Below are 18,992 nucleotides of genomic sequence, written 5' to 3'. Positions count from 1 at the left end.
TAATTTAAAATTTATTAAAGATCCATATGATTTTCAACACATTTATTATTGGCTACCTGGGGTTTTAGGATCACAGCTACATATATAAAATATAATAAAAACATTTCAGTTTGTCATAACACTATAATGTGTATGAGAAAGCCGCCTGACTGTGATAGACAACGGGTGGATGTGTGTGTGTGTGCGTGTGTGTAAATGTGTGTGCCTGTTTGTGCATGTGAAAGAAAGACTCCAGGATCAAAGGGTGTGCAGCCAAGTGTCAGGTTGAAGTTGTGAGAGTGTTGTTTTGTCGAGCCTTGTAACCTTTAATGTTCCCATTGATGTGCTATCCACACACCAGAGAGGACACGGTCTTGGAAGAGAGGAAGGGGTAAAAATGTGCATACGTGTGTGTGAGAAAAAAAAAAAAGGTAGGAGACATACAGTCAGAGCTTTGAAATACCGGTACAGGGCTGATTGTCTGCAATGTGAGGCACACTAACGTTGGTTGGCCCAGCATCCAACAGGCCCCTCTGGTACCAATCACTGCGAGGCACACAGATGGCCTCTGGTTAATCCAAAGAAGGGCGAGTGGGGACACAAGTAATCTACTACAAACATGTTACTGCTTTTTGCTGTAGTTGTAACTCTATTGATTTTATGTGTCCATTTGATTTGTGCCTTATAGGTTAGACTCAAAAACAAGGAACGTTTATTTGGCAATTTCAGACAATGCAGGGATATGATTGCATGCTTGTAGAAGTCAGAAGGATTTGATTTATAGACCAAAAAATAAACCACTAAAATCAAACAGAACTTTTATTGTTGTTCAATAACTAAAATGGGCATATATATTTGCCTAAAGATGTGACTCATAAGAAGGTAGAAAGCTGGTGAAATTGCATTTTTATTTTCATGAACTTACAGCATAAATATCCAGAGGTGTGATCAAAACCTGTGAGCATAAATTTTAAACGCTGAGGCTTAATTATCCGTTAGCTCTTGGCGTTTATAATAAATGTTGTGTGTTGATGACGGCCAAAGGCTAACTGGTAGCTCTTGTTTTAGCGAGACAAACAATAAAACTGTCACAAAGACATTGGTTTTGTTGAATGGAGCCAAAATAAAGAAAATGCAGACAAGTGCAGCACCTCCAAAGGATTTGGGAGTATACAGTCAATGAGTTGAGCACAGGACTAGAAAGTTTGTCTTCTCCCCAGAAATGCTGTCAACATGAGGTAGAAACAAGCACCAATATGCAGTCACTCCTGCACTTTATGAAGGCAAAGGACAAACACATCAAAAACTGCCACTGGGAGGGTTGAAAAAAAATCTACCATGTCTTTAAACAGGAAATGAAGAAACACTAGATAATGAATGCAACAAGGCAAACAGTATTTTAGAAAAAAAATGTGTTGATGTAGAGAAAATATAACTTTAAAATGCAATTACGATCTATTATACAGCACTACTGTTCTCCAACACCTTAAAACACTGTAGCCATTGATATACTGTAAACCTGCATTCAGATTAACACAGTGCTAACAGCTAACTCTTCTACAGGCAGTCAATAAAAATAATCACAGGTATGTTTTAGATTGATGACTAGAAAAAGAGTCAAAGTTCAATTTGTTCTATATAGCATTTTCCACAACAACAGAAGTTGAATCAGGTAATTAAATGGCAAACTACAATTACCTGGAGGTGACTGACCTCAGATCTTTATATACAAAGGTCAGTCAAAGGCCAGCCCTTTTACAACCTATGGAATGAAAAACATCTTTAAATTAATCCCAAGACACACAGAAAGCCACTGATTTGCACTAGCTGCAGACTATGAAGAAACAACTGCTCTAGACTTACATATTGTATACAAATTTGCAAACGACTAAGCTATAACATACAAATGTATGGTATATGTGTGTGTGTGTGTGTGTGTGTGTCAAAGACAGATGTGGACTAAATTAAAGAAAATAAGCTTTCACAACTGATGTGAACAGTTCCAAGTATCATCAAAACATCAGTTTTCTGTGGTAGATGATGAGCCATGTTCTTAATATTTATTTAAAAAAATTTAATTGCTCTTTCTTTGCTTTGCTTTAATGGACAGTTTATAATTAGATATCACCGAGCGAAGAAAACTAGATTATCAAATGCTGAGAATTCATGGATGCAAAGCAGTTTTTATAATATCCAATAAATATCTTGTGAAACAAAATCTGTTTGCTAATAATCTGAGGGATAACCTGGATGGTTATAATTATACAGAAAACCTACAGTTTAGTGGATAAAGGACTTAATTTATCAAAATAAACCAACAAAACCTTTTTTGTTGTTTTTGGTTGTTTGTTTTTTACACAAACGAAAGAGTGCATGGTGCATACTTGTCATCACTACTTGTCAGGTGTATGATCATGTTATTTTTAGCAACAACAATCAAGAGTTACAGTTGTTGGTAAATTACAGGTTTACAACAGAACTGCTTGTTTGTGCAACATCTATCCATCCATTATCTTCCACTTGTTCTGAAGCTGGGTCGCGGGGGCAGCAGCTTGAGCAGGGAGGCCCAGACATTGCTTTCCACAGCCACCTATTCCAGCTCATCTGGGAGGACTCCAAGGCGTTCCCAGACCAACCAAGAGACAGAGTCTCACCAGCATGGCACAGGTGTACAGGCACCAAGCTGGGGGGCTAAGAGTAGAGCCACACCAGCTCGGCACCTCTCACAATGGGCAACTCCAAAGTGGAATAAGGTCCAGCTCCTCTCAAGGAGGTTGGTTCCAGTGTCCATGCTGTGCGTTGAGGTGAGCCCAACTATATCTAGTTGGTACCTCTCAATCTCACGCACAAGCTCAGGCTCCTTCCCCTCCAGAGAGGTCACGTTCCATGTCCCAAGAGTCGGAACGCCAAGGTCCCTATCTTCGGCCATCGCCCATGGATTCATGCACCCAACTCATATGGCCCCTCCTGCAGGTGGTGGGCCCACAGGAAGGCAAATGCATGTTGCTCATTCAGGCTGAGCCTGATTGGGCCCCATGGGTAGAAACCCAGCCACCAGGCATTAGCGACAAGCCCTCGCCCAGGCCTGGCTCCAGGGTGGGGCCTCGATAACCCACATACGGGCAAGGGACACTGAGCTCCTTGTTTTCTTTTGTCCATACAAGTCTTCTGAATCACTCTTTGTCCGGCCTGTCACCTAGAACCATTCTGCCATGGGAGACCCTACCAGGAGCATTTAAAATATCTCCAGACAGCATAGCTCCTAGGATCATTCAGGTGCACAAACTCCACCACCATGATAAGGTGGCGATTCAAGGAGGTGGTAGAAAACAAGTATCTAAAGATAACATGAAAGGGTAGAAGGACAGTGTGATTGGGGTAACAAAAAAAAAAAAAACTATGCGAGACAAAACTCAATCATGGTGTGTTTCACATTTATGTCTGCTAGTTTTACCTGTGTTTAAGGTCTTAGGGAAATGTCATAAAGTTTAGTCAATGGTTGGCATGGATTATAGCAATAAAACCCTTTTAGTAAGGTTTAGTGAAAGCTTATGGTTGGAGAAGTGAAGTGTGTCTAATCTCACGGTTTCTCTCCTAAGTTGTAACCAGTGTGAGAGGCAGGACTGTAACCCTAGTAACCAAGTCAGTGGTGGGAAATGTGTTACTTTCTGTGGTTTTAATATGCAATTTTAACACATTACCAGCTGTCACTATATCATGTTTTAGAAACTTCACATGTTCTGTTTTTGTGAGACCAGAACACAAAGATATGCTGTGGTTTGCCAAATAGGTCTCCCGTCTCTCATTTGGGATCTGATCTTAACACTCTGCACAATAATTACATTGTAAAACTCTACATTTAGTTTTGCTTAGTTGAATTTGGCAGATAGGACTTCAGAACAAGTTGCAACTCTGAGAAATATTTATAGATCTTCATAACTTTTTTAACCTGAATAAGCATTGCTTATGTTTTATTTTGTAATCTTTATATACACAGTATCATAATGTACTACATTCCCACATATGCAGCATTTCACATTTCAGTGATAATCTCAAAACCTAAACATTTAACATTTGCAAACATGAAAAGGTTTGCACATTCCCAGCCCAACATGAAAGTCTAAAAAGACTGTACAGATACATTTCAAACTATGTTTGCTTCATCATTAAAGAAACAATGTGTTACAAAAGCATATTCATCCTTAACGTAGTTTTCTCATGCTAGTACAAAAAATATCTGTACTGATGAAAATGCAAGTAGCAGGCTGAAAACTGTCTGCCTTATAGTTAGTTTTTTTTTTTAAAGAACCATTAGTTATCACCCTTAGACAGGAGAGCTTGAAGTGAACCAGAGCAATAATCGACCTAGATGGTTCCTTTTTCCCAGAGCTGTGCAAGACAAAAAGATAAGTAGAGAAAAGAGGAGAAAAAAATGAAGACAAAAAAAAAAAAAACGATTCAGAATCTTCCACAGGGGAATAAAATCACTCAGCATTGTTTTTGTTTTTTAAACCCTTCTACACTTACTGTACATAGACATGGATGCACAGACACACACAAGTGAGTAAGCGAGGCAGAGAAAATTAGCGAGAGAGGAAGCATCATGTCCAGTCAAAGAGCCGGACTGAGTCACCTCGTTTACTCTGCCACATGCCAACAGAGAAGAAGTGACTGTAAGCACAGCTGCCAAACAGCCACAAGGACTCAATGATGTGTCAACAGATAGTGCTCAAACGTGGACACTTTTCTTGACTTACCTCTCATACCATTTTCTCCACTATTTATTACATTTGTCTATTTATTTTAAACTACAAAATTTCAGATGAAAGAAAATTTTAATTTCTTGAACTAAAGTTAAGCATAGTCAAAGACAGGAAGGACAAACACTTCTCTATTAATAAAGACCACTAAACTAATTAATTCACCATTCTCTCTTCATTCTGTATGCATTCATAGTTTAGGACAAACATGTATATTAACCTATGTGGCTCTTTAAAATCAGCAGAAAAATATGGTTCTAGACTTCATAATCAGCACATCCATCCATTATCTTTACTCGCTTCTTCCTCTCTCACTCACACCTAGGGACAAGTTACCAATCAGCCTAGCATACATGTTTTTGGTTTGTGGAACTGGAGTACCTGTAGAAAACCCACACATTCATGGAGAGAACATGCAAACTCCACCCAGAAAGGCCCCCGGCTGGGATTTGATCTGGCAACCTTCTCACTGAGAGGCAACAGCACTACCAACTGCGCCACCGTGCCGCACAATTCAGCACAGTTTTGAGAAATTAAATATTCATCAGATTTTTTTTTGTGTAGCTCCTCTTCCTGCTGTTCTTAGAAAAAAAGCCAACTATTCATTCAAAAGGCTTTTATTTCTCAGTCCTTGCATTTGCACTAAAAAGTCAAAAACTGTGTGACCTACATTTACAGTATTTAAAAAAAAAAGAGAAATCCTCACCATTTCTGCTGACACAAAGATTGAAGGTTATTGAGATGTACAATCATTTTTATGATTTTTATTAATGCAACTGTTCTGATCAAATCTTTGTAGCTTCATAGTAAATTATATCACTTGATCATGTCTTTATACTGTTATAGAATATTTTATGAGATCACCCTGCTGCAGAGACCCTAGGAGCTGGCAGGAGCACTAACGAAAAACAAAGCTGCAAACAAAAAAGCTTTGTTTCTCTTCATTCTCACCACCGACTTGCAGCTCGCACCATTTCTTTCCTGCTCAGTACTTGTTGATATTTTACCTTTACCAAGGGGAAATTATTCTGGCCATGAGCAAAGTGTATAGGGTAGAAGTTACTCTTGAAGTAAATTCAGTGTAGTAAATCTAAAATTCAATGAATTTTTCTGGTTTTCTTTGCAGCTTTAAATGTCACAGTGCCAAATCCATTTTGAAACATTAATCAAATCTTAAGCAAACTCCCCCCCCCCCCCCAACCCTTTGTGGACTTTCCTGGGTTCCATAAACCCAGTGTATAAAAGTCTTCTGTTCATGTGATGCTGGAGTGGAGCAATACCTTCTGGGAAAGACACAGTTGAGAAGAAATGGGTGCAGTAGAAGAAATGTCAAAACAATGAGAAAGATGACAAGTAAAAGGGAGCCCCCCCCCCCCCCTTCTTTCTTTTTCCTGAAGCAAGCCAAAGCGGCGGCGCTGGGCCGTGATAAAAATCAAGGGGCAAGCACTGAAGACTGAATTGCCTTTAGAGGTTGAATCCTTCAAAACTCACGCTAAGAGGACAGAGCACACAGCATGTTTGTCCCTTAACAGATGACTGGGTCATACCTGCAGGTCACGTACTGAATTTCATGCAACAAATCTCAGCTGCTTAGTGTTACAAGGTAGAGCTGAGGGGGAGGGTTCCTACAGTTATGCAAACAAGCACTCAGTATGGTTTGGTTGGTTACATCTTATTTTTCCTGGAGAAAGACTAAACAGTTGTTAGCTGATTTACTGTGTCCAAATTGTACACATTATTAAATACTATTTTTTTATTTCCTATAGTAACAGAAAAGCAATCATTAAACCCTTACCTGGAAGGGACCGCTGGGACTAATGTCAAAAGATGCTTTCCTCCAGTCAGTGCCCTGATGACCAGACTTTGCCCACACCACCGAGTCCACAGGAGCAATGCTTCTCACTCTCAGAAGTACATTAAGCGTACCTGTGAAAAATGTGCACATATGCATTCAAGGGAGTACACATTTGCACAAACACAGCCACACAAGTACAGATCATTAGAAACTTAATTGGCTGTTCGTGTGGCACCACTACAAAACAAGATCAGGTATTATAAAAAATCCAGGAACTAAATGTTATCTCAACATTATCTCTTTAGCATCAGTCTCAAACTGGTGCTAAATGCTGACAAAATCAAAGGGATGTTGTTTCCAAACAGGCTGTCAGTCCCAGCAGTCCTTCCTTCTATTTTATCTTTGAATGGTGTTCCTATTGAGTTTGTCGAATCTTACAGATAATTGTGTATCTTGGCCGACTCGCATCTCTCCTATAAGCCCCATGTTGAAAACTTGGCAAAGAAACTGAAAGTAAAACTGTGTTTCTTTTTAAGAAATAGACCCTGTCCAACTCTGAATGCTAGAAAACACCTTGTATCTGTAACTTTCCTTCCCTCCATTGACTAAGGTGACATTATTTACATGAACGCTCCTACAAGAACCCTGCAGATGTTGAACGCTGTCTGTCACGGTGCGCTAAGATTCATAACTGTCTTTATCTAGCGTACCCATCATTGCACCCTGTATTCACTGGTTAACTGGTCATCATGAACTCTACTCAGACTCTTCCACTGGTACATTTTCATCTTTAAATCACTTCTTGGTCTGCTGCCTTCATACATCTCCTCCTACATGTCACTGCATGAGTGCAGCTACAGCGTGCACTCTCAGGACATCATTACCTGCAGTGTTCCCTCAGTGCAGACTGAACTAGACAAAAGGGCCTTCTTCTACTCCGCTCCTGTTTCCTGGAAAATCTTTCAAAAACATTTGAAGCTCTCGACCTTGACCTCTTTGAGTGACTTCAAACATCTGCTAAGTTCATGTTCAAAGCCAACGCAGACATGTTCCTGTTTTCCGTATTTTAGATTGCTTTATAATGTAGCTGTTTTTTTTATTTATTTATTTTACATCATCATCTTAGATTTATTTTTCAGTTTGTATGCTGTATTTTATGATTGTCTATTGCTATCTTTGTTGGCTACTGTTGTCATCATTCTTTATTAAAATCTGGTCTCTCTTGTAAATGAGTCCTTGAGGCTCAATGAAACTAATCTGTATAAATAAAGGTTGAACAAATGATGCAACATAATGTCATATAGCCTTTTTAATTTTGATCTAATCTAATGTAAATATCAATAATATACTGAACACTGAGTTAAGGTAAGAACAGCAACATATAGGTCAAAATTCACTCTGATTTGTTTTAATTTCTACACTGAAGCACAGACAATAAATTTGCTTCACATTGACAGAGACAGAGAATATTCAACCAAGCTACCAGTTCAGAGGTGATCGAAAGAAAGAGCAAGAAAGAGAAACTATGGCAGAGGCATTTGTTGAATGTGTTAATTACTCTTTTAAAGTATATATACTGAACACACTTCACTGTCGTGTGATGTGAAGGTTTTAGAAAGGATGTGTGAGCCACAAGAAGGGGTCTTAATAGGCTCCCTCTCTCTTGTCTGTCTCACTCAGCTCTCTAAGATGTGAGAGAAACATTCATCTTCTTAACGATCTCCAGCCAGCTCCTAATTGGACCATTAACCAACCACCAGTCGCCTAAACAAATATACAACTGGGGGGGATCCGTGCACTATTTGCCATATTAATGAATGAGCAAGTGCATGCAGTATTTAGTCATATGCTTGCATATGTGAATAAATCATTCTTTTAGTGTGTGAGCAATAATTATAGACTAATATTAAAAAGAGCAAAGCTGATAACGATTAATGTCTTAAACTGGAAATTAAATATGTTGACTTTACATCTGATGGACATGACAACGAAGGGAGGTTCAATTTTGATTCTCTTAGTGCACACATACACACACACACACACTTATGTATTTAAAAGTGTGTTTGTTTGATGTTAAAGCACATCCATGTCTCTATAATTTTATAACGGTCTTAAAAGACAATTTTAAATGTAACCCAGTTACTTCTTCATCCTGTTTTTCTGTATTACCACCTAATATGGTCTTATTGGGTCTTTGCTCTTTCATCACCACCTACACACAAACTTGCACCCACACGTCTCGACACACTGCAGAGGCTAAAGAGGACCTGATATGGAGTCCATTGATTGGACTGAGGGACTGCAGAGTGTTGTAAGAGTGCCAGAGATTCAGAGGAGAAGACACAGCTCTATCAGAGCTACTTGTCTGACAAATCACAAGTGGACAAAGTCCTAGACATTCACAGTCAGACACAGATGTGTATGCACTGCTTCACCTAAACCCAAATCAGTTATTTTGTTTTAATAGCTAAAAGTCAGGCGGAGTTGGTTTTGAATCTCAAATGTTAATGTTCATTCAAAGTTTACTGCTGGTTTGAACCACAACTATTGTTATATAGTAAACCCCTGGGAACATTACCACATCAATTATATATTACTGAGTAAAGGTTTAAACCAAATAAAAATGCAAGAATTCCATTATTTAAATGTCCCAATTTCCATTATGTATTTCTAGAATAAAAATAATCTAGTGAATCGCTATCAACAGCTGCACTTTGCAAACTCAGCTTATTCAGACATGCTACCTTGTGGCAAACAAAACTAATTAAATATTGTTTGTTGTTGCTGTTGGGGAGCTTGAAAAGGGACATATTGGGTTGAACAAACACGTCAGCTGCATATTGTTTTGGAAGTTGCGTCCTACTCTCCTAACAATCTCTAGACTTCTTTTTTGCTAGGCCCTTTGCATTCTGAGGACTGCAACATATGAACACATTTCAAAATATACATTTTGTCAAAGGGTGTTTAGGCTTTTTTTAAATGTTTAATGCAGAATCATCAAGTACATGAAAACTAGTTGGAGTAGTTCAATATCCTTTGAAAAACAACAAGTTAATGACCACTCTGACTACCACTGTCTATTTCATCGATTTGTTTTGTAATTTTTTCACCATTATTTTTTGACTAAGTCTATATATACCTGTATATACAGTTTACATGACACACAATTGGCTGATTGATGGATGAGCCGCACGATCGGCATGGGATTTTTATTTAAAATAAATTATTTTGAATTATTTAGCACCTGTTGCACATTTGTGCAGCCCAGAGCTGCAGAAAAAGTGTCTGCTCGTATGTGTGTGTGTGTGTGTTAGCCTTGTGTACAGCCTTGTGTGCAGCGCTGTAGGCTCCAAGATGTATGTGTTCTGTGTGACATAGCATATTATGATGAATAGCTCTGCCAAATGACTGATTGTATCATGACCCCACAATAAATCATAGAGCCTCTGCCCTCTTCAAACACCCCCATCCACACACGCACACACACACACACACGTGCAGACAGTAAAAGAAGAAACATACAAACGGAGCACTGCTAACATCCTGTCACCCGCCTCAAACTTCTCCTACAAATACACACACCGTGTGAGTAACGAGCTCTACACTTAGGGGTCAAGCAAAGAGTTCACTGTTTGACACAAGAAGTCTTATGGCACATTCTGTATTTTTAACTGTGTGTGAAATTGTGTGATTAGGATTGTTTCATATGGTTAAGCACAATTTGTTTGCATTTATAGACATGTCTTCATCACTCACCAATGTGTTTGCCCTTCATGTGATAGTAGAAGGAAACGCAGTACGGCACTCTGCCAGAGCCCTTGGGACCCTTGACTGAAGACACATTAAACAGTGGGGACAGAAGACGTGCTTTGTCCCCTTGAGCACGGGGGCGTGATGCTTCAATGTACATATAATATCCTGCAACCAACGACAAAAAACACCAAATAAAGAGACGTGATTCTGAGATAATTACTGCATGTTGATTTTATAGTTACAAACATTTATTCAATATTTAAATAATTCAACTTAATATCAAAATATAACATAAAATGAAACGGTAAATCTTGTGTATATTGCTGCATTTTTTATGTAAACTTTATTGTCTGGCTTTTTAGTTTTGTTTATAGTTCTACAACTGAGACCGTGAATGTGCCTTTAAACTAACTCCCCAGTTTCCTCACCCTCCTTTGTTCCACTGCGGTCGGTCTCCGGCCCTGTATTGGCAGATCGCTTGGGATTATGTGTCAGGTTATTCTGTCTCGTCCAGTCAAAGACGTCACTCCGGTCCTGAGAGAAGCCACAGATCCGTTCATCCTCAAACCCACACACGTGGTCTGTGGTGAGAATGTATATAAGGTGACAAAGCATTAAAGAAAAACACATTTTATCCATGCCAAGGGTGACATTACAAATTTCAGGGGAGAAAACCTTTTCACTCAACTTCCCACAGATATGAATGTCAACAACAAATATACAAAATAGCTTTTGTAAAATGCACTTCAGATCAGACACCATGGTAATTACTGGCAAACTGATAGACACAGTGTGGGAGGCAGGAAATACATAAAGAAAACTTTACATTTTAATATTTTTTTTAGATTATGGTCCTCCTATACATGCAATTACAAAAGCAATCAAATGAAAATATTTTAATTTAGAGATATTGTTCAAAGCAACATGTGATTTAAGTTAATCTTTGTGCTTTACTACAAATAATAATAATAATAATAATAATAATCATAATAATAATAATAATCATAATCATAATAATAATAATAATACAATTCTAGAATTGCACCACTCGGGGTGGCTGCATGTTGGAGTAGCTCTGTTATTCATTCTGAGATTTTGCTTTTGGAAACTTTAACTCATCTTTTTCTGGATGTAAATCACATTTTTTGGATGATTGTTTCCTCTGGTATCGGAAGCTGTGCAGCTGGAAGAATTTTTACTGAAACATTTTTAGTTTTGGACATTTGTTATGATGCATAACCATAACAATGTGTTTTTTTGTTGTTGTTGTTTTTTTTGTTTGTTTTTTTTACAACCGGGAGCAGATGATTAATGCCTCAAAGCTAAAATAATATCTCAGCCACAGCCCCAAATCTCAAACAAGTTGAAAAGGAGGCGCCGTAGATGCATTCCCGTCTTCTTGCCAGCTGTGCTCAAATGCCTGACAGTAGAAGGACAGGATCGTCCCCCAGCACCTGCAGTCGGCTGCCCACAGAGACAAGGAGCTTGGCAGGCAGCTGGGAGGAGTTCAGCCCAGCATTCGGGTGGTCATGCAGCCTGGAGGAACCAAGAGGCCAGCCGAGTCTGGGTGGACAGATCGGACGGCATCTGCGACCAGTTTCTTCAGATCCACTGTGGGATGGACCTTTACAAGAGATCCTTCCTGCCTACAGCCATCAGTATCTATAAAATCTCTTAATGAAACGATGATAATGAGTTACAACAACCAATAATTTCCCTTTGGGATTAATAAAGAATTTCTGAATTGAATTGAATAATGATAATAATAATTATTATTATTGTTGTTGGTGTTGTTGTTGTTATACATATTTATTTTACAGCATTACTGCTGCCTTAATATCTGCTTACAATAGAGATACTTGGATCAGAAAAGACAAAAACACACTCACACTACTGTGTGCACACAGATCAATAACTTAACCAATAGTAGTATACATTTTAAACAAAGACATCATATGAATTGTACTGAAGTACTTCTGCTCTCATAGTATTTTATTTGCTGAAGTTTAACACATTCATTGCCCAATCTGCCCCCATTGAGTCTTGACCCAGACTGACACCAAGGCATCGATTTTCCTTATGAAGCGTGACGCGTAACAAAATTACACAATACTTTCAGCAGAGTTTAGAATCTTGAAAAAACTCTACGACAGCCTCTGATACAGTTTGGAAGTTTGTCAAAAATAAAAGGTTAAAGGCCTTGATTTCCCTGGCTTGCAATTTGATGACACCTTCCTAATACACTGCTTTATTCTAATAATGTATGACAAAAGATGGATTTGTAATGGACATGCATTAGTCTACGATATTTGGAATCATTTTAATGTTTTCCCATTTTTGTCTTTTAAATTGCACCATAAAAATTCAGGCCCCGCGAGTCTTAATGTTGATGCTTCTTGTTAAGTAAGATAAAGGGACTTCTCACATGGTGTTGTCACAATCATTAGCCCATCTGGAGGGCTTTGCCATTATCAGAGATTCACTAAACAAGAGAGCATAACAACAGCCATCTACAACCATCCAAGCTGACAGCTTCAGCGAGAGCATCCCAGAGACACACAGAGATACACACACACAGTCTGATGAAGACGCACACGGCTTGTGCTCTCCACAAGGACGTCTTGTACATTCACTTTTGTTTCACGGAGCTAATCTATTACTATTCACACCCTTCTCCACTACATGCGCTGCTTTCAATTTACACCGTTGTTCTCGCAGTCTGTTCCAATCTGCTGTTGTTTTAATTGCCTCACCTTGGCAGAGCCAACTGCCACTCCTGCCAGAAAAATGCAATGTGTCTCTTAATGAAGAAAACAGACGAGATGCGACTGATTGAGGAAGACGAAGACGCCAAGAGAAATACGGGAAAAAAAAGGCAGAAAGACGGGAAATTTTGCAAAACAGTAACGTATATACAGAGCTGAACGAAAGCAAGGTTTTTGGGTGAGATGTAAGAATATTTTAGAACATTTTGGCTCATATCCTTTAACCAACGTCATGTTTAATACAAGCTTCATATAGTTAAATCACTGTCATATAGGCATTTAAAATGCCCATAAAGCATGTTCAGATTCAATTAATGTTTAACATTTGTTTTTCTGTTTATTTGCTTTTTCCTGCGTTTTTTGGTAATAAAATCAAAGTTTCATTCATACTGACTGCACCCTGATTTATCTCATGGCTGCAGAATTACATACAACTACACAGCATTATTAGTTAGAGGGATGTGATGTGATCTACTTCACAGATACACTTGTTTGGCTCTGTGACTGTCTCCCTTGATGACTCATGGTGTATAAACTTTGACTCTCCATATTCTATTTAACCCCTTTATTTTTATATACAAAGAAGCATGTGTCCTCCAAAACTGTGAGGACTGATTTGTTCTTCTCTCTGCATTGTATTCATCTAAATGTTAGATGAATAAAATGCAGGGAGAAACAAGCCATTATTAATTTGTATTGCTAATAGTGTGAATGCTCATGAAGCATTCACACTATTGTGACAGTTTTTTAGCCATTTCAACAAATCATATATCAAAATGTTCAGCTCTTTCAGGACAATCCTCTTATGACTTTTGGCATTGGTGCAACTTTAGCTTTTAGAAATATTTAGCCTTTTCTGCTACTTTTTTCTCATAGAAAATGAATTGAGCTCATTTTACATCCTTCAAATCTTTAGATCGGTTTACAACCTTTTACTGCTCCTTTCATATTTTGTTATGGTTCAACTTCTTTCAGCTTCCTTGCGCAAATTTGAACTTTTCAACTACTTTCAGCTAATTTCAGCTGTTTATTATTTTTCAGCTGCTTGGTGCTCCTATCGTCTTTTTTCTGCTAACTAGAACATTTTTGTGCTTCTTCCAACTTCTTTCTGCTAATTTCAGCTTGTTATTCTCCTTTCAGCTTATGTTGGCAAGTTTCAGTTTTTTCTAATATTTCAGCTACAATTCAGCAGGTTTATGCAAATATTAGCTTTTCAGCTAATTGCACTCATTTCAACCTTTTTTTGTTCAGATCAGTAAAAAAAATGTGCTCTCTCCACTTCCTTCAGGTAATGTATGTTTCTTTCTGCCTTTTAGCAACTTTTCTGCAGTTTTTTTTTCTTCAAATTTCAGCTATGTTTAGATAATTTCTACTTTTTTGTGCTCATTTTTTATTTTTTCAGCCTAATTAGGCAAACATGTTCTTTCTGCTTTCTTCAGCTAATTTAAGCTTGTTCTACCTTTTCGGCTACCATTTTTTGCATTCCGTCGCTAATTTTGGCTGTTTTCAGAAAAATTCATATTTCTGTGGTAGTTTTGCTACTTTCAAACTTCTTTATGCTTATTTCAGTATGTTGTGCTCCTTTCATCTTAATTTTACTAGTTTCATCTATTTCAGCTTCTATTTAGCTGATTTTCTGATAATTTTAGCTTTATCAGCTAATTCCACATTTTTAGCTAATTTCAGCTCTTTCTACTTGCTTCTGGTAGTTTAGCCTTCTTCCTGTCTTTTCCGCTACTTTTCAGCTTTTTTTTTTGGTTGCTAATTTCAGCCTTTTTTTAAGGTAATTTCATAATTTCTATGCTCATTTCTGCTTATTTAAACCTAATTCAACAAATGTGTTATTTCTGCGTCCTTCTGCTAATTTAGGCTTGTTTTGTTATTGAGCTAATTTCAGCTATTTCTCAGCAAGTTCTTCTGCAATCAGCATTCACACTGCATTTTCACAAGAAATGCAATTTCTCTAGTTAAAGTTAGCTTGGTTATTGCAAAATCAACTAGTTTTGTTTTGCAGCTGGAATGTGTTTAGTTCAGGGTCACATCATTCTTTGATTTGAGTTCCACTTTCAGAGGCAAGCAGAAAACAAAAAGAGGTTTTCATTGTTTCCATCTAGAGTCAGTGTGCCTTCATAAAATAAACAAGTTATCAACCAGACACTCAGAAGCACCTTCTGGATTGTAAAATGTGAAAAAAAAAAAAGATGATGTTCAGTCTTACCTGAAGATCTTGGGTAAGTGTAAGCTGTAAGAAAAAAGTTCAAATATGCACATCAAGCGATGTAAGTGAAGAATTTTAAAAAGTAAAAACTTTTTAGAAATCAATCAAAAGCTTTAAAAGAGACTTACGTTCTGAGTACTGGATGGTCCGGCTTATGTAGTCACCAGTGATGTAGGTGGTGATGGGAGCCAGTCGGACCTCATAAGACAGAGGGATTCTCAGGTCTGATATTGTATGGGACAAAAGTACCCCATTTTCTGGCTCCTTCCCCTTAAGGTCTATTTGCTTTGACACCACATTCTGCTTGTTCTACACGAACAAAAACAGAAAAAAAGACCAACGATACAAACATGGCAAGATATATACAATACTGGTTTTACTTGTATTTTTACATTTCTAGTTTTAATCAGTGGTCACATGAGGATTTCTGAACATTTATTTAAACAGTTCTGTCCTTCTTCACTCATTAAAAGCTTCAGAGACACAGATATGTAGAATAATTTTGAAGCTCTCCTTCTGAAATGTATGCTCCAAAACACACATGTTGGTTTAGTTTTCGAGCACCAGCTAGATGAGTGATTTTTCAAAGTAATACCATGACAAGGACTCAGCAACCATTTCTTGAGAAGTAGGGATTTAAAACATATTTCTTTGCTCGTCACTGTTCAGTTATTTGTGTGTTTCCTGCAGCATTGTAATGCATAACCTAATCACATTACCCCCATATAAACAAGTGTAAATCAATTAAATTGGCTGTGCATCATGGGAATGAAAATGTAAAATGATTATGATGTTAAGCAAGTTGCTGTTGTCTCATTTTTTTAAAGTTAAGTTGTGTCTTTTTTCTGTCAGCAATGCATTTAATAAAGAGCTATTGCTGTGTTATTCCACCCACGGAGAGAAGGATCCATTAGCTGTGTATCTGCCTCTGATCCCAGCTACTTAAAGACCTGACAGTGAACTCAATCTAATGCATTAGGTCAGCCACTTCACCATAACAACTTATTACACCCACAGCGTGCCATTAACAGGTACATAAAGTAGAGCAGCATGCGTGTGTGGTTGTTTTAAATGTCCACTGTACAGATCCCTTGCAAGTCTTGCTTGTATAAGTTCAAACTCCTGTTCTGTCATCCACCATGATTGTAGATGGTTTTAGTATCTATCCAATATACTGTAGCTTTTCATATTTGCAAACTGATTAATTTCAATGAAAGACACGAGTAGAAAAAAATGTAAAATGTGCATGCTCAATGTTTTACTCAGCTCAGCTGTGAGTTTCTCATTATTACAGTTAATTGGGGTTAAGCTTTCAAAGTAAAGGTCACAATCCTTTCAGATTCCTGTGGCAACTAGAATATATCAATATAAAAGTGTGAATTAAAGTTAGCAGTAGAAGGCTGCTAGCTGTAATTTGGTCACAATGATTATTATAGCTTAAAATAACACATTATTCAAATCTAAACTACTCATATATTTCATTGTGTAACGCATTTTTATTGCTACATTTTATGTCTTACGTTAAATGTTTTCTTGTTCTACTTTTGCGTGGTTTAATATCTTTCTGTTCATTTGTTGGTTGTGTTGTTAAGTAGACTTTGGTCGTCTCCGGTTGTTTCAGTACGCTTGATAAACTTGATTTGATTTTGCAACTGAGTGTCTTGGCGCACACAGGGGAATCCTGAAAGAGCAAAACAATCGATTTAACTCCTCACTTTAAAATAATCTCACGCGATGCTTTCAGTGAGTTCCTCTGTGGCTGGCATTAATGGTTCCAAAGTAAAATCAGAGACTCTAGCTGGTTTTCCGTCCAACTAAAATCTGAATTTGATATCAGATCTTGAAAAGTGTTGAAGTTTTACTATTTTCGGGTAAGTCTTGAAAAAATAAAAAAATTAACATTTTCAACTGAGTTTGGTGTGTTTGTTTTGTCATCAGTGAGTTCTGTTAGTTTTCTAAGAATAAAAATGCCTTTTTTTTCCTCTAATCAGTTTGTTGAGTAGCAAGTGAAATGACTCATATCATTGGTTTTCTGTTGGAGAAATTCTCTCGTTCTCCAACTTTTACTCAAAAGAACCACGACTCACAAAATGTGAAACTTTTTTACCGGGATTTTACTTGAAAGGGCAAATTTCGGGACATGTTACATACATAAACAGACATAAATGTATATGCATGAAGACCAAACACAGAATTGAGCAGCGAGCCGTGTCATCTGCTCACTTTTATAACATTCTCAGCAGAGTTCAACGTTCTTTGTTTGCACAAATGTATGGTTCATGGGCAACAAAGAGACATCCTTCAGTCCGAGATAAAAGAACGTTTTGGGAGACAACCGAGCTCCTTGTTCTCAGGGCAGAGGGGAAAAATGTTCTCAGCCACAAGTATAAAGTTCAATAAAACATTCATAATATTTGATCAAAAAATCTCTAACATTTTCCATCAGCTCAGATGTAAATTAACTCTGTTTAAAAAAGAAGGTTTAATTTAAAAAAACAAAACAAAACTGGTGTTTTCTATTTTTTTTTTGTGCATACATCTTCAACAGAAACCCAGCTAGTGATGTATCCCATAACATTTCCTCTTATTGCATTATATATAGCACTACATATTATGACACCTCCACCATGCTCTTCCTCCTGTCCTCTGGCTGTCAGTTTGAGGTGTGCTGTTTCTGTTCTATGTCTACTCACCAACACAAATTCTAACTCAGCCAGATTGAGCTGATCACTTTTATTGACAAAACCAGGGTGATTCATGACCGAGCTGCCAAGAATCCGGTTCTCTCGCTCCAATTACTGTGTGAGTCCCTCATGGCAGCCGCAGCCCTCAAGCCCTCCAAGTGTGTGCTTGGCAACATTCTTTGAGTCAAATCCTTCCTTCCTAACCAGGCTCTTTGCCACTAATGGTTGTACAGTCTTCTTTTCTTCCTGCCATTCTGGCTGGTTTAACATCACTTGCTCCAACTTTTCACCCTCTGTTGCCAGTCATGAAGAATCCCTTCTCTGGCATCTTGAAGGCAAGCAAAGCAGACATTTTTTTTTTCCTGCTTAAAGTAGGATTACTTTCATAAATAGATGGGGATTCTATTGTTTGCCTACCATGTTTATGTGGTTGTCATGGTTTTAAATTGAGAGACCTATAAATGCTTCCAACACAATTTCTGCATCATTTAGGGATCACTTGTGTGAAACTGATCTTAGTGACAACTTTGGATTTAACAAAATAAAACTGGACATGGCACACAATTGGTTGATTGATGGATGAGCCACACGGTCGGCATGGAATTTTTATTTTAAATAAATTATTTTTAATTATTTAGCGCCTGCTGCTCCTTTGTGCTGCCTACAACTGTAGAAAAAGATTCCTCCTAAAACCTTTGTGCAGCTCTTACTGCAGGATAAACTTCCTCCTGCAGCTGAACAGCTGATCAGATAATCTGCTGCAGAGTGGAGGAGTGGGCGTGGCCAAGAGCGCTTGCAGGTGGCTGAGAGCAGTGGAGGCACAGAGAGGGAAATCATGACATTCTGTGCTTTTTCAGAGCGTTTAGAAACATTGTTTAGAATATTGCAACAGTGTGGGAAGAGTTCAAAACGCCTTAATATCTGTATATAAATACTAAAATAAACTACTACTTACTACTTGTACTACTATTCCTACTTTGCGGTTTTTCAAGAATCGCTGGGCTTCAGGGTATAAACGAGATATAAACGCAATAAACG

The 18,992-nt window shown here is 37.9% G+C and overlaps 1 protein-coding gene across 1 annotated transcript in view; it reads right to left on the bottom strand.

The window, feature by feature from the left end:
• The window catches only part of LOC119423307 (MAM domain-containing glycosylphosphatidylinositol anchor protein 1), a 230,866-nt gene that overhangs the window by 12,151 nt on the left and 199,723 nt on the right, over window positions 1-18,992 (bottom strand). Inside the window, exons 12-16 of the mRNA XM_037690686.1 lie at window positions 15,399-15,579; window positions 15,271-15,294; window positions 10,716-10,868; window positions 10,291-10,452; window positions 6,535-6,665 (exon numbers count right to left, since the gene is read on the bottom strand). Of these exons, the coding sequence (XP_037546614.1) occupies window positions 6,535-6,665; window positions 10,291-10,452; window positions 10,716-10,868; window positions 15,271-15,294; window positions 15,399-15,579 (651 nt within the window). The remainder of the gene's footprint in view (window positions 1-6,534; window positions 6,666-10,290; window positions 10,453-10,715; window positions 10,869-15,270; window positions 15,295-15,398; window positions 15,580-18,992) is intronic.

The sequence above is a fragment of the Nematolebias whitei genome, chromosome 2, assembly GCF_014905685.2.
Source record: "Nematolebias whitei isolate Nwh7 chromosome 2, NemWhi1, whole genome shotgun sequence".
Taxonomy (NCBI): Eukaryota; Metazoa; Chordata; class Actinopteri; order Cyprinodontiformes; family Rivulidae; genus Nematolebias; species Nematolebias whitei.
This window is presented reverse-complemented; position numbering and strand designations above follow the sequence as displayed.